At 43.5% G+C, this 16,620-nt stretch overlaps 1 protein-coding gene across 1 annotated transcript in view; it reads left to right on the forward strand.

Annotated features, from left to right (window-relative positions):
• Positions 1-16,412, forward strand: part of LOC126095632 (translation initiation factor IF-2-like) — a 108,463-nt gene extending 92,051 nt beyond the window's left edge. Inside the window, exon 3 of the mRNA XM_049910396.1 lies at positions 15,948-16,412. Within this exon, the coding sequence (XP_049766353.1) occupies positions 15,948-16,412 (465 nt within the window). The remainder of the gene's footprint in view (positions 1-15,947) is intronic.
• The last annotated feature ends 208 nt before the right edge of the window (positions 16,413-16,620 follow it).

Here is a 16,620-nt window from a genome sequence, read left to right on the forward strand (position 1 = left end):
AGGTGACAATGACAGGGAGGTAGGGATGGCTGTTGGGGGACAGGGAGAGAAGGTTCAAATGGCTCTGAGCACTATGGGACTTAACATCTGAGGTCATCAGTCCCCTAGAACTTGGAACTACTTAAACCTAACTAACCTAAGGAGATGACACACACCCACGCCCGAGGCAGGATTCGAACCTTCGACCGTAGCGGTGGCGCGGTTCCAGACTGAAGCGCCTAGAACCGCTCGGCCACTCTGGCCGGCAGGGAGAGAAAGGTAGCTGGCATTTGGACCTGTGAATTTTAAATGGAAAGGAAATGGGGAGTAACTGGGATGGGGAAAGGAGGAGTTGGGCAGGGGGGTGAGGAGGGGAAGGGAGCCCCTGGGGGGAGGGGGAGGTTGGGCTGTAATCAGAGTTGGTAGAAGGGGTGTATTCTGGGTCATGATCTGGGAGAGGGAGGTGACTGAAATTCCTTTGGTATAGGATGTGGAGGGTGTGCAGGTGGAGCGTTGGCCAGATGTGTAGGTAGAGGCGCGGCAGCACACTAGGACTGGAGGATTGTTGAACTCCAGTTTGTGGATGGTGAAGATTATCCGGAGGTGTTCTATGTGAGTGAGGAGAGGAGGGATGTGATGAACTGGTAAAGGCTCCTTGTGGGGTAAGGTAAGCAGGCACGGAATAAAGTCGTTTTTCCTAGAAAAGCATATAAATAAAATCTATCGACAGAATCAATGCAATGTCGTTAAGATTTTAATATACAAAGCGAAATCAGTAAATCTGAATATCTCATCCAAGTTAATTCGCTGTTAGTTTATGTTCACAAAGATAAGATTATGGTGCTTAATTCCGTCACTCATGTAAACTTCCGAAAATATAGCTCCTACTGTGTTTAAAAAGCTAACACCTCCATCTATGGGTTCTTTGATGTAGCCTACTACGAAAATAACAGCGCCATCTATTGGTTCTTTTTCGGTCTCGTAAACTGACATACGGCCGGGAGAGCGTGTGCTGACCACATTCCCCTCCGTATCTGCATCCAGTGACGCCTGTGGGCTGAGGAAGACACGGAGGCCTGTCGGTACCGTTGAGCCTTCATGGCCTCTCCGGGCAGAGTTCAGTTTTTATCTGTTGGTAGTTTGGGTATCATACGTCCTGATGGTTAAAAAGCCGAACTACTAAGCTGAGTGACGATTTTAAATAAAAATTTAAATTACATTATCCTTTTTTTGGTGAATAGATTTTAATATTGTAAAGGATTTATGATGCCCCAAGCTACACTCAAGCTGCCTGCAAAAACCCATGAAAATTCGTCTAGTAGTTTTGCAGACAGACACGAAGGTCTTAGCTAAAACTTTAAATCAAGGACACTTTAGTTCCGTTATTCGATTATGATGAAATAAAGCTTGTACATTGCCCCAAGATGTGCTCAAGTTTTTGTGAGAACCGCGTGAAAATTCATCTGTTACTTTTCGAGATTAGCGTGTACAAATAGACAAGACGGTTTTAAATAAAACTATAAACAAAGATATATTTTTTCCGTGACCGGATTTGGATGAAATAAAACCTTTATGCTGACCTCAGCTATGCTCAAGCTGCCTGTGAAAATCCTATGAAAATTCATCTTGTAGTTTTGGAGAGTAATGTGATCAAACAGACAGACTCGACGGTTTTAATTAAAACTTTAAAAATCACGGCATCTTTCAGTTCCGTGATTCGATTTTGATGAAATAAAGCTTATACGTTGCCCCAAGCTACGCTCAAGTTACTGTGAAAACTGCATAAAAATTCGTTCAGCAGTTTTGGAGATTAGCGTTTTCAAATAAAGAGACAAACATAGCACGAAAGTCATTTTATTCAGCTGTAATTAAATAGATACCAAGTAATAATTATCAGTATCATATTATATGCAACTGAGGATGACGAGCAAAAGAAGTTAAAGACCTTATAATCTAAGTACTTACGTACTGTTGAACAGTACCGCAGAAACTGGTCTACGACACGATTATCAGGAGAGAACTTTGCAGTTTCTCGAAAATGAGAAAAACCGTTAGCATCTGCTGAAAATTTAAACAGCACCTTCTGTTTAAAGAGGCGCCTTGCACAGAGAAGCGCACGCAATAACACCCGCGATAAAGTGCCACAGTTCTAACGTGTCACAATCAGCTGATTCGAACAAAAGCATTGTAAAGCCGGCGGGATGCTGCAAGCCGCTTTCTACATCGCTACGTTGTAGGAAGCATTGGCGGCCGAAGACTTCCAGCATAAGAAGTCACCCTCATTCTGCCAACGGCCTTGTCAAAGAGGGCGGAGGAGCGGACAGAGGTTCAGAGCACTCTCTTGTCCTAGGGGTGGGAAACTGCCCCTAAAGGCAGAAGAATCAGCAATGATCAACGGCATGAGGATGCAGAAGGCAATGGAAACCACTGCATTAAAGATACCTAGCGTGTATCCACAGGACATGTGTCCAGTAATTGAACAAGTGTCATTGTGATCTATCCATTGGCAAAAGATTCCGGAGTAGTCCCCATTCGGATCTCCTGGAGGGGCTTGCCATGGGGGAGGTTACCACGAGAAAAAGATTGAATAATCAATGGGAGGATGACGTTCTACGAGTCGGGGAGTGGAATGTCAGAAGCTTGAACGTGATAGGGAAACCAGAAAATCTGAAAAGGGAAATGCAGAGGCTCAATCTATATATAGTAGAGCTCAGTGAAGCGAAGTGAAGTAGAAGTAAGTCAAGGATTTCTGGTCAGATGAGTATAGGGTAATATCAATAGCAGCAGAAAATGGTATAACAGGAGTAAGATTCACTATGAACAGGAAGGTAGGGCAGAGTGTGTGTTACTGCGAACAGTTCAGAGACAGGGTTGTTCTTATCAGAATCGTCAACAAACCAACAACGACAACGATAGTTCAGGTATACAAGCCGATGTCGCAAGCTGAAGATGAAGCGATAAAGAAAGAGTATCAGTATATTGAAAGGGTAATACAGCCTGTAAAGAGAGATGAAAATCTAATAGTCACGGGGGACTGGAATGCAGTTGTAGGGGAAGGAGAAGAAGAAAAGGTTACAGAAGAATATGGGCTTGGGACAAGGAATGAGAAAGGAGAAAGACTAATTGAGTTCTGTAAGAAGTTCCAGCTAGTAATAGCGAATACCCTGTTCAAGAATCACAGGAGGAGGAGATATACCTGGAAAAGTGCGAGTGATACGGGAATATTTCAGTTAGATTTCATCATGGTCAGACACAGATTCCGAAATCAGATACTGGATTGTAAGGCGTACGCAGGAGCAGATATAGACTCAGATCACAATATAGTAGTGATGAAGAGCAGGCTGACGTTGAAGAAATTAGTCAGGAAGAACCAATATGCAAAGTAGTGGGATACGGAAATACTAACGAATGACGAGATATGCTTGAATTCTCTAATGTTATAGATACAGCAATAAGGAATAGCTCAGTATGCAGTACAATTAAAGAGGAGTGGACATCTCTAAAAAGGGGCATCACGAAAGCTGGGAAGGAAAACACAGGTACAAAGAAGGTAACTGCGAAGAAACCATGGCTAACAGAAGAAATACTTCAGTTGATTGATGAAAGGAGGAAGTACAAAAACGTTCTGGGAAACTCAGGAATACAGAAATTCAAGTCGCTGAGGAATGAAATAAATAGGAAGTGCAGGGAAGCTAAAACGAAATAGCTGCAGGAAAAATGTGAAGACATCGGAAAAGAAATGATTGTCGGAAGGACAGAGTCAGCATACAGGAAAGTCAAAACAACGTTCGATGACTTTAAAAGCAAGGGTCCTAACATTAAGAGTACAACGGGAATTCCGCTGTTAAATGCAGAGGAGAGAGCGGATAGGTGGAAAGAATACATTGAAAGCTTCTATGAGGGGAAGATTTGTCTGATGTGATAGGAGAAGAAACAGGAGTCGATTTAAAATAGATAGGGGATCCAGTATTAGAATCAGAATTCAAAAGAGCTTTGGAGGACTTAAGGTCAAATAAGATAGAAGGAATAGATAACATTCCATCATAATTTCTAAAATCATTGGGGGAAGTGGCAACAAAACGACTATTCACGTTGGCGTGAAGAATGTATGACTCTGGCGACATACCATCTGATTTTCGGAAAAGCATCATCCACACAATTCCGAAGAAGACAAGAGCTGACAGGTGCGAGAATTACCGCACAATCAGCTTAACAGCTCATGCATGCAAGTTGCTTACAAGAATAATACGCTGAAGACTGGAAAAGAAAATTGAGGATGCGCTAGATGACAATCAGTTTGGCTTTAGGAAAAGTAAAGGCACGAGAGAGGCAATTCTGACGTTGCGGTTGGTTATGGAAGCACGACTAACGAAAAATCAAGACACGTTCATAGGATTTGCCGACCTGGAAAAAGCATTTGACAATGTAAAATGGTGCAAGATGTTCGAAATTCTGAAAAAAGTAGGGTTAAGTTATAGGGAGAGACGGATCATAAACAATATGTACAACAGCCAAGCGGGAATAATAGAAGTGGACGACCAAGAACGAAGTGCTCGTATTAAAAAGGGTATAAGAGAAGGATGTAGCCTTTCGCCCCAACTACTCAATCTGCACATCGAGGAAGCAATGATGGAAATAAAAGCAAGGTTCAGGAGTGAAATTAAAATTCAAGGTGAAAGGATATCAATGATACGATTCGCTGATGACATTGTTATTCTGAGTGAAAGTAAAGAAGAAATACATGATCTGCTGAACGGAATGAACGGTCTAATGAATACACAGTACGGATTGAGAGTAAATCGAAGAAAGACAAAGGTAATGAGAAGTAGTAGAAAGAGAACAGCGAGAAACTTAACATCAAGATTGATGGTCACGAAGTAGATGGAGAAATTCTGCTACCTAGGCAGTAAAATAACCAATGACTGACGGAGCAAGGAGGACATCAAAAGGAGACTAGCTATGGCAGAAAAGGCATTCCTGGCCAAGAGAAGTTTACTAATATCAAATATTGGCCTTAATTTGAGGAAGAAATTTCTGATGATGTACATCTGAAGTACAGCATTGTGTGGTAGTGAAACATGGACTTTGGGAAAACCAAAACAGAAGAGAATCTAAGCATTTGAGATGTGGTCCTACTGACGAATGTTGAAAATTAGATGGACTGATAAGGTAAGGAACGAAGAGGTTCTGTGCAGAATCGGAGAGGAAATGAAAGGAATATGTGGAAAACACTGATAAGGAGAAGGGACAGGATAATAGGACATCTGTTAAGACACGAGGGAATGACTTCCATGGCACTAGAGGGAACTGTAGAGGGTAAAAACTGTAGAGGAAGACATATTGGAATACATCCAGCAAATAATTAAGGACGTAGATTGCAAGTGCTACTCTGAGATGATGTTAGCACAGGAGAGGAATTTTTTGGCGGGCCGCATCAAACCAGTCGGAAGACTGACGAAAAAAAAAAAAAAAAAACCTTCAATGAAGAGGTTAAATTTAGCTTCTAGAGATCTACGACGTCACGTTACATTTAACAAACGAAAGAATAAAGCCCTCATCACCACAAGAACAAGAATCGTAACATCTAACAGTGCCGTAGGTACTTTGTGCCCGCACTCTGAGTTTCGGAAAAATGGGTAGCTATACTCTTTCACTAATTCAGTTACGATAAATTTTGCGTTTTCAGCTAATGGAGAAAGCACCATTCCAGTGTAGGACACCTATCTCTAAATGAGCCAAACAGTGTTTTACTCTCACGTAACTAAGCACTGCACTGGAAATGTACCAATAGCGTGTAGTTGTGCAAGTAGCTTGACCAGATCCGACATGAAAAAGTGATAGTGTCCTATTTTCAAAGAGAGAGAAGGCTTCGGTTTTAGCACTTGAAACTCGAATTTCAGAAATAAAGCGCCCTATGGTTTCTAGAAACACCTAGAATACGCGATATGAGAGACATATTAGGACATTCCGTTATTTATGAAATGTTAAATCGCGATAAAAGATTTAGAAAAAGTGAAGCAGTAACGGCTAATTGGGTACCAGAAAGGAAAAGGATATTGTGGTTGCAAAAAGCACGAACAAAGTTATTTCCGTATGAAAGCTATATTTTCAGAAACACTGCACTCACTGATTCGTACACATTATACGATACGCAGATTTCGTCACAATATGACGACTGACACACGCTATTTGTCTCCATTTCGCTCTTACTAGGACTCGTGAATACACAGAAGGTTAGTATACCGTTTCCAACGTACGAATCAATTGCTTCATTAAAACGATGTATCAATAAGGGTATCAGTTCTTTAGTCGACAAAATTTCGGCTAATCCTACGACGGTTTGTCATAATGTTTTAAGTATCACCTCGAAAAACAAAGGTACAGAATTTTTATTTTTCAGTTGCACGTCTGTCGAATACACATTGAAATTCCCCTGCACCGTCCACAGCGCCGGAGCACGCCGCTAGAAGACCAAAACAAAATAATACATCCCGTTGATAAATTGGAGCTTTGTGCAGTAATTCGTTTTCCGCGTTTAAAGGGAAAAAACGTTACCACATTTCATGTCGATTTGGTGGCAGTGCGCGGCAACAACGCAAATCATATCATAGAGGGTGTAGCTGGCGAAGACGCCTCCAATGGGGTCGCTTTGTAGAACAAGGCATCACAAGAGAATTGGACACTCTGGTACTCGAAGACCGGAGAATCATGATCGAGGTGATAGTGAAAAAAGTGAAAATAACTGATGGATGAGTTTTCAAAGTCTTGCGCAATTCTGATCAAGGCAAAGGCCACCGCCCTCTGGGTTCCGCGACTGCTCACAAAAATGCCTGCCGAATCGAAGTAGCAGCGGAAATATTGCAGGTGTCAGAACAATCCAGATGACTTCTTCAGCGGGTCGTGTTGCTAAAGAACAGTCACTTTGCGGTAGATATATAAAGCTGAAAAGCAGAGGCAAAGATCTCTCGGTTAAAATGAATTTGTCACAAGACATGGAGTTACACTGTGTCTACTCAGGGCCCGCCAGGTAAAAACTTCGGATCTATTATCAAGATGTGTCAGATCAACGTAGGCCATTGCTGGGTGTACCGCTACGACTCCGAGACGCAGCAATGGAAACATGTGTATTCACCACCGTTGTAATGGGCGAAAACAGAACCATAGCCGGGAAAGGTATTTTTTATTTTACTTACTTATTTATTTATTGGGAGGTGCGGAGCGACTGCTGTGATATGGTGATTAGGCACGTAAGAGCAAATCGTCACAGGAACATACTTCCGAAATCACCTGACTAGTTTACGGGAAGCTGTCAAGACAAAGCGTCACGGGAAGTCACACATTTACCTAACATGTAGTCAGATAAGATCGTAGTTGTGAAACACAACTAGCCCTTTATTCTAAAGCAGTAATGAATGCTGTCTACAGAGGATGTTAAATTGATTCCACATTTTTAGATTTCCAGAGGGCTTTTGACACCGTTGTTCATAAAGCGACTTCTAATCACATTGCTTGCTGCCGGCTGCGGTGGTCGTGCGGTTCTAGGCGCTGCAGTCCGGAACCGCGAGACTGCTACGGTCGCAGGTTCGAATCCTGCCTTGGGCATGGATGTGTGTGATGTCCTTAGGTTAGTTAGGTTTAAGTAGTTCTAAGTTCTAGGGGACTGATGACCTCAGATGTTAAGTCCCATAGTGCTCAGAGCCATTTGAACCATTGCTTGCCGATGGATCACCATCTCAGTTGTGCAACTGGTTTCGAGATTTCCTGTCAGGAGGTCACAGTTCGTAGTAACTGACGAAAATTCAGCGAGTAAAACGGAAGTAATGTCTGGCGTTCCCCAGGGAAGTGTTACAGGCTCTCTGTCGTTCCTAATCCATATAAACGATTTAGGAGACAATCTGAGTAGGCCTCTTAGATTGTAAATCTAAATGCTGTATGTTCAGCTAAATGCCTAGGGATCATATAGATAATGTTGTGAAGAAAGCAAATCAAAGACTTAGATTTATTGGCAGAACACTCAGAAAGTGCAACACGTCTGCTAAAGAGACTGCTTACAGTACTTCCGACCTCTTATGGGCTAGTTCAATGGGGTCTGGGATCCGCATGAAATAGGATTGATGGAGGACACCGACAAAGAAGGGCAGCTCGTTCTGTACCGAGTGGTCATAATTAAAGTGCAGCTACTTACAGAGATCCAGTGTGGGCTGTAATTATCGTGTGGTCGCGAAACTTGGTAAGTATTCTAATGCGTTAATGCTGAACCGATCTACATTGGGAAAAAATTAGTTCAAATTTTCGCCATCAGGTGGCGCTGTGAATGCAAGGAAAACGCATAGAAATGTTTCGATATGTAATGGATTAGGAATGGGACGCGGGCAGAAGAGTTCAAATAAATAAGAAAGCCATCATGTTTGTTTTATTATTAACTGTACATGAACACCAGTGATGTAGACGAGATGCTGCGTTGGTAAGGTGACGTGATCAACAGTTGCTCACAGCAATTCTGGAGGTCTCTGAGTAACGTGTTCCTGTATACTGCCAGATTTAGGACGGAAGTGTCCCGGGTAAACGCGTACTTTTAGATATCGCCAGAGCCAAAAGTCACATTGATTCATGGAGGTCATGCATCTGGAAGATCTCTGGAGATTACACGTACGTGGAATGTCGCGTTAAGCAGATATTTCATTAGGCGAGCAACAAGAGGTGCTACCCCATCTTTCCAAACAGTGGCGCCATTCCAAAGCAGGAATCACGTGTTGTAGGTCTCGATAACGTGCAGACGTCGTGGTATACCTGGGTACATTTTCTTCAAAGAAGAACGGATCGAGAATAAACGCGCTTGAGAATCCATACAACACAGTCACATATGGCGAGTGCAGTGACTCATCGTGCACAACACGAGCGTTAAAAGTACCCAAAACACTGCAATTCTGTGTATTCACTGCGGCCTGTAGTGCAAAATGTGCTTCATAGAAGATTTCCCAGGCCACGTGCCATAAACTCGTCGATCAGTGTCAGAAACCGAAGAGCAAATTGAAAACGAGGTTTCAGTTGTTTCACCGTCTGCGTCTTTTACGGATGCCAGTATAAAATAGTTCGCAAAACTTTCCAAACTGTTGGCCATGGTGTGAACAATTCTCATAACACTAGACGAACACTAGCACTACCCCGGGGCACGTGCTACATGGTCAGTTGCAGCAACAAGAACCTCGTCAATAACGTCCACCTGTATAGGACTCCTTCCTCTTCTAGGTGCCACACCAAGCTTAGCCGTGTTTTCGAATTTCATTATCGTCTTCTTAAACCATTCAATTACATCGCGCCTCTCCTCAGACTTTCAATCGTCGATACTCTCTTTCAATGCATCTCTGTAATTTCTGCCGTTCAAATAAACAGTTCCACCAACAGCGCACTGTTTCTCTTCTCGCTACCCATACTATTCACTCCCGTTAAGGCTTTTCAAACGATAGCGTACATATCATGACATCACACAAACAGTGTACAACGTCAGATTTGCACATTCTGGGAACAACTGGAACTAGAATGAGATTTTCACTCTGCAGCGGAGGGTGCGCTGATATGAAACTTCCTGACAGATTAAAACTGTGTGCCGGACCGAGACTCGAACATGGGACCTTTGCCTTTAGCGGACAAGTGCTCCACCAACTGAGCCACCCAAGCACGACCCACGACCCGTCCTCACAGCTTTAATTCCGCCAGTACCTCGTCTCCTACCTAGAGCACTTGCCCGCGAAGGCAAAGGTCCCGAGTTCGAGTCTCGGTCCGGCACACAGTTTTAATCTGTCAGGTAGTTTCATATCAGCGCACACTCCGCTGCAGAGTGAAAATCTCATTCGGGTAACACCCCGCAGGCTGTGGCTAAGCTATGTCTCCGCAATATCCTTTCTTCCAGGAGTGCTAGTTCTGCAAGGTTCGCAGAAGAGCTTCTGTGAAGTTTGGAAGGTAGGAGACGAGGTACTGACAGAAGTGAAGCTGTGATGACGGGTTGTGAGCCGTGCTTGGGTAGTTCAGATGGTAGAGCGTTTGCCCTCGAAAGGCAAAGATCCCGAGTTCGAGTCTCGGTCCGGCATACAATTTTAATCTGTCACGAAGTTTCACAACTGGAACTAATTTATTTTTCAGAATATATCGGTAACGTATAGAGCGTATTAGCATATCTTCGAAGTTTCACTGTCATATGATAATTACAGCCAACACTTGACCTCCCTGAGTAGCTGTACTTTAATTATAACTATCCGGTATTACGGCGAAATAGGGGAGATAGTGCCACAGATACGATAAGAGATCATTAAAGCAAAGGCGTTTTTCGTTGCAGGTGTATCTTCCCATGAAATTCCAGTCACCAAGTTTCTCCTCATAGTGTGAAAATGTACTGTTGGCGCAATTCTATAAAGGGAGAAACGACTGCCGTAATAAAATAAGAGAAATTAGAGATCGCACTGAAAGATTTAATTCTTCGTTTTTCCCGCGCGATGTTCGAGAGTGGAAGGGTAGAGAAACAGGTTGAAATTGGGTCGATCTACCATCTGTCAGAAATTTAATTGTGAATTGCAGAGTAATCTTGTAGTCGTAGACTCCGAGGGGTTGCTTTTGTTTGACGACAACGCTCCAGCTCACTCTACACACACACACGTGCTGCTGCTTTGCGCTGTCAAATTTCACCTCACACTCCGTATTCCCCTGAAATGACCCCCAGTGACATCTTCCTCTTTCCTCGGAAGAAGGCATTTCTAGAATGACGACGAAATGATTATCGAGGTGAAACGTTTCTTGAAAGTCCAAAGTGCAGATTTCTACCGCCATGGTCTTATCTAAGTCATTCGTTGTTGGTAAAAATATATCGCCTTGAAGGGTGAATGTGTGAAAAAGGACTAAGTGTCTTGATCGCAGTTCGATTTCTCTTTTTTCGAGGTGATAATTAAAATTTTATGACTAACCCTAATAGATGATGGATTACGTATTTAGTATTTAGTGAAGAGTCGATTATTTAAATTCATCACAAACAATTTTTGAACCAAGGATTATGTACCGTACTTCATGCTACGTGGTCTTACTCCTTACCGTTGTTAGATACAGACGCCTGGGTACAGCGGGCACGCAACCCGCCTTACAAACGTGTCACATTGGTTGCCTGGCAGAGGTGCGTCTCGAAGAAAAGGAAAGCAAACAAAATACACCGAGTACGATTGAATGGAAATCGTGTCTATATTCTTGATTCTTGTACCGATTGTTGGCTTTTGTCGTCGGGCGGCGTGGTAGTTAAAATGTAAGCACAAAACGTATTTGTAAATATAATCCACCCGAACTGGAATACCTGGTTGCCCTTGTGTTTCCTTATATGGGTTAATATCCACTCATTTTTATTCCGCAGGGAACAGCAGCTGGAACAAGCTCCACCTAACCGGTTTTGCAGTGCTCCTCAACGCAAGGCCCATCTCAACGATGTTGTGCGCTCGTAAAAGTTCCAAAGTTGCGAGTAGATAATTACTGCCAACAGAAGAACAATCTCTGTTGTTTGCCAGAAAGATACGTTACAGTACTTATTCTTTTAAAAAAAAAACAAATACGGAATTGTAATAAGGTGTATGGATGACATTCCACTGCAAAAGTTCTAATACAGATGATTCAATGACTTGCAATATTACACTGTCCATTATTTCCTCGCTCTAGAAAACGGTATGACGATGGTAGTTCAGAGAACATTAATCACACATGGTCTTCCTGACACGCTATGTTTACTGCGAGCAAAGATTGCCCCAAAAAATTGGTATCTGTTCAGAGTCATTTACTCGTCATAGAGGTATTTGTTTTCTTCCTGCAACAGCAAATGTTGAGCAAATTATATAGGGTTAAAAATATCTGTTGACTGCACTCCACAATCTCGTCAATAGTTATGTATACCACAGCTATTTTTACTGGAGGATCTTGCTAAAATATTGAGGTAGTTTGAATTACTTTTATCTGTGAATTTTATAATTTTTAAGTTCTTTGTTGTGCTTGAACTGAAATCAATAGGCCTTTCGTATCGTTGTCGGGGAACATTTAGTTGCAGCTAACAGGAATTGGGAAACTTTTTTGAAAAATTACGGAAACTCGAAAAGCGCACAACGCTTCCCATTTCTCATGACCATGGATCTAGCTTCCTTTTTTTACTGTTGTCCACTTCGTTCGGTAGACGTGGGCAATATCCTGATATTTTTACCAATGCCCTCGTGGTCCATCATGACACTTCAGAAGTATACTAGAACGTTGAGCGTTAACAGAAGTTAAATAGCATATAATCTGCGTATTTTTTTTTTTTTCATATGTCTTCTGATGCGTCCACCTCCGTAGCTGGGATGGCAGTGCGGCTGAATGCCGTGTGACGAACCCGAGTATGATTACCGCTACTGCCAGAGGTTTTTCCCTGTTGAGAGAAACTGTACGGGGGGCAATCACACCCAAACCATCAGATTGCAGACAACCACATCGGTACCAAACGTCGTACGTCGATAGAATATCAACGAAGACACCGATTTAGTTCGTACTATGTGCTGTCAGCCAGTAGAACATACTAAACGGTAGTAAAAAGTAACACCAGAACTATGGAATACAGCAAAAGCATATCTATGAGTTATTGCTTCGAAGATCTCACCTGAGTGAATTGGTAGAGCAGGCGGTTGTCGTACCGAAGGTCCTGTATTCAAACCTCCTTGATGACAATGTTGCTTTTTTTTCACTGTTTACGTGCGAAACGGTTAAAAGGGGGAACATTCACCTGACCGTAAAAAGACTTTTCGGAGTTTCTAGCAATGTTGATTTAGCAGTCTGCTTTCGCTTAGTTATTTGAAAGTAGCAAATCTATTGAGTACATTTGTACAGATAGGTGTGCGATCTGAGTGTCTGAGATCTGGAGGTTGCGGTGTGAGCCACTGCAGGACGATGTGTGAGTGAGACGGCTGTATGCAGACGGAACACCATACCTGTCAATACAAATGTTCCCTATAGGTTTGCCACTTTCAACTAACGTAGCGGAAGCACACTACCAAAACAAAATTGCTACGAACTCCTAAAAGTCCCTTTACTTGTCAGAACAATCTTCTACCATACAACAGTTTCATGCGTAAACAGTTAAAAATAAAAACGAACGTTGTCATCAGGGTATTTGAAAGTGGGACCTTTGGTACGACGACCTCGTGCTCTGCCACTTCATCCACGTGACATCTTTAAAACGATAACTCACAGATACTCTTTTCCTGTGCTCCGTAGTTCTGGTGTTTCTTTTAATTACCGTTTACGCATGTTCTACTGGACAACAAAACAGCACGAACTAAAGCGGTGTTTTCGTTGATACACTATCGACATACAACGTTTGTTACCGATTTGAGTGTCTGACATCTGGAGGTTTTGAGTGTCAGCCTCGTCACACTAACTGAGGAGCTACTCGTCCGATCAGTAGAGGTTCCAATCTCAAAAAACTTGATAAAGACCTCGAGAGCAGTGTGCTGTCCACAGTTCTCACCGTACCGCATCCTATGACATCTTTGGCAGAGGATGACACGGCGGTACGTCGGATCCAAATGACCCGTCATGATCAGAACATGGAACTTCACTTTACTTTCACTCTTATGCAGGCAGCTAAGACTTGTTCTTCAATGCAAACTCCTTCAGCTCAGAGAAGTACGTACACCGAACATCACCGATTATTTGCTACATATACCGCAGTCTCTGCCTTATCCTAATTATTGCTCTCTACGTCTCCAGCTAGTAGCATGATTAGTACCGTGGAAGTTATTCCCTGGAGTCTTAAAACGTGTCCTGTCAGCTTTTCCCTTATGCCATTTCGCGTTTTTCACATGTCCCCCTCCTTGCCGGTTCTGGGGAGAACCCATTGAATCTACTTAATTTTTGCTCAAATGTTTGACCAGAGCAAAAACAAGACGCCCTAGAAACTACACAATAGATTTCGGGCCGAATTTACATGGCCAAACGAAGAGCGAGAAATGGACAAATGGGGTATCAAACTCCTCAACCTGATGTCTACTTTTACGATTGAAGTTCTGATTGCTTGAAAATCTAACAAAACGAGACGGAGGTTTCAATTAAAAAGAAGTTTGGGATCCGGAACTCAGTGTTTTAGATGTGTTGCATAGAATAACAGAGTGGGTTCAAAAAATGGCTCTGAGCACTATGGGACTTAACTTCTGAGGTCATCAGTCCCCTATAACTTAGAACTACTTAAACCTAACTAATCTAAGGACGTCACACACATCCATGCCCGAGGCAGGATTCAAAACTGCGACCGTAGCGGTCGCGCGGTTCCAGACTGTGGCGCCTCGAACCGCTCGGCCATCCCGGCCGGCAACAGAGTGGGCTCTGAAGAATAAATGATTACCAAAAAATGCAGCATACGCCGCTTTAAGTAACCCAGTGACACCATTATTAGTTCACTGGGAAGTCCGACGAGCGAGTACGCCTAATAAGAGGGATAGGGCACCAGAAGATGAGACTCCGTCGGGAGTCGAAATATTGAGCCTAAAAATGGAGCCAACAACTCGCTGAACACCCAAAAGCAAACCATTAGAAAAAATTGTATCTGTGCTAAGTTATCGCCCCAAGCTTGTATTTTCAGTCATACAGACAATACAGTCTTGTGAAATGGCATGTATCTCTTTGAGACACCAGGTGTTATGCAGCGCCGCAGCTTGCCAGTTTGTGGTCAGGTAAGGCTGTTTCCACGCGGGACGTGTTTGTCATAGTACGTCAAACGTGGTTTCCATCAGAAACGAGATGGTACACCACACGAAACGTGCTCCTCATCGTGATTTGCGAACATAGCTCTCTACAGCGACAGCTATCTGGCGCGAAAAAGCGCATAATAAACAATAATGAGTCGGACGTCATTCATATGAGTACTAAAAAGATACGTTATTTTTCGTTTACAAAATAAATCACACAAATTGAAATGCTGTAGATTCAGCTAAATATTTTCGGATTACAATTAGGAACAAATTAAACTGGAACCATCACACAGGAAATATTGTGGCGAAGGAGAACCAAAAACTGAATTTTATTGGCAGAACACGTAGAAGAGACCACCTGCACAGCGCTTATCCGTCCTCTTCTGGAGTACTACTGCGCGGTAGAGATTCAAAGAGGCGTAGCTATCGTCACGTACCATCGCGAAACTGGGGAGAGAGTGTCACAGATAAGAGAGTTGGGATGGCAATAATTACAATAAAGACGGTTTACGTCGAGGATTGATATTTTCATGAAATTTTAATACTCAACTTTCTCCTCCGAATGGCAAAATGTTTTGCTGCCAGCCACCTCCAACGGCAGAAATGACCACCGTAATAAAATAAAAGAAATCAGAGCTCGCACGGAAAGATGTAGGCGATCATTTTTCAGACGTCGTATTCGAGAACAGAACGGCCGTGAAATTGTCTGAAAGTGGGTGTATTAGCTTTCTGCCAAGTAGTGAAATATGATAGCCTATTTGTTTGGGTGTTATATTCATTTAGTCGCTTTTCTGAATTTTTTTTCTGAATTTTTATAAGATTTATTTTCCATAGCATAATTAGTTTCCGAGCCTCTGCAGGATCATCATCAGATGGAGGTGTTACAAGAACTTTACCTCGACCATGTTATGGTGATGATGGTGAAAATAATGGAAATTTAGTTTCCGGTAATGAAAAGTTTGCGAAACAAAAGAGTTGTTATGTTGTGGGTGCTTACATTGCACTGCCTCGTTTCGTTTCATAAGTGAGAAGTCGAGCTTATCGATCACTAAAAGACATACAAATTATCTCGAAAGCTCTTGCGGTCGTTTTGTCAGAAACGGTCGAATATCTACGGATAAGCCGAAACACGTGCTCGTTTATTTTGACTCTTCTTCCACCGTGCGAAATTTCTGGGAAATTGGGTTATGGCACTCGCCTTGCTCTCCTCGTAAGAGCGCGTGGATTCAGGTCGCGGCCACGAGCAAGACTTGGTGCAACGCCTCGGCACCTGCGCAAAAGAGACGTAGCAGCGTCTCAGCTGGTACTCGGAACGGTGCGACGGCCGAATCACGAGCGGCGCAGTTGTCCGGGAGGCGGGCAGGTGGTGGTCCCGAGGCAGCTGGCCGCTGTGAGGGTGTCCCCTGCCTGGGCGGGGCGGCTCAGACAGCGGGGCGCCTCGGCGGGTCGCCGCGCGCCTGGCGGCGGCTTCGCATCTTCCCCAGAGCGGGCCCCAGCTGTACTGATGGTGGCGAGGTGGGCAGGGGGGCGGGAGGGGAGGGCAGCAAGGCGCGCCCAAATCTGCCGCCAGGCCAGTCACCCGCCGCAGCCGTCTGCCCGCCGTCTGCACTCTGTCCAAGCGAGGCGCCGCTGCAGCACTCGTTCTGCCTCGCTTTTTACCGCAACCAGCTGTTGCTAAACCACCGCTGCAATTGAAAGTAGCACGTCGCCTACTTTTCTTACGGTGTTGTACTGGTTAGGCGTTTACACTGCAATAATTTCTGGTTGATCATCAAATTGAACTTGTTCTTATTATTGGCACTCATGTCACGCGTATCATAGCTACTTCATTCGCATCAGTAGCTGACGTTTCAGCGCGGCTGACTGCCGTGCGGACGATCCGCGTTCGACACCCGGTACTGCC

Source organism: Schistocerca cancellata, chromosome 8 (assembly GCF_023864275.1).
Source record: "Schistocerca cancellata isolate TAMUIC-IGC-003103 chromosome 8, iqSchCanc2.1, whole genome shotgun sequence".
NCBI lineage: Eukaryota > Metazoa > Arthropoda > Insecta > Orthoptera > Acrididae > Schistocerca > Schistocerca cancellata.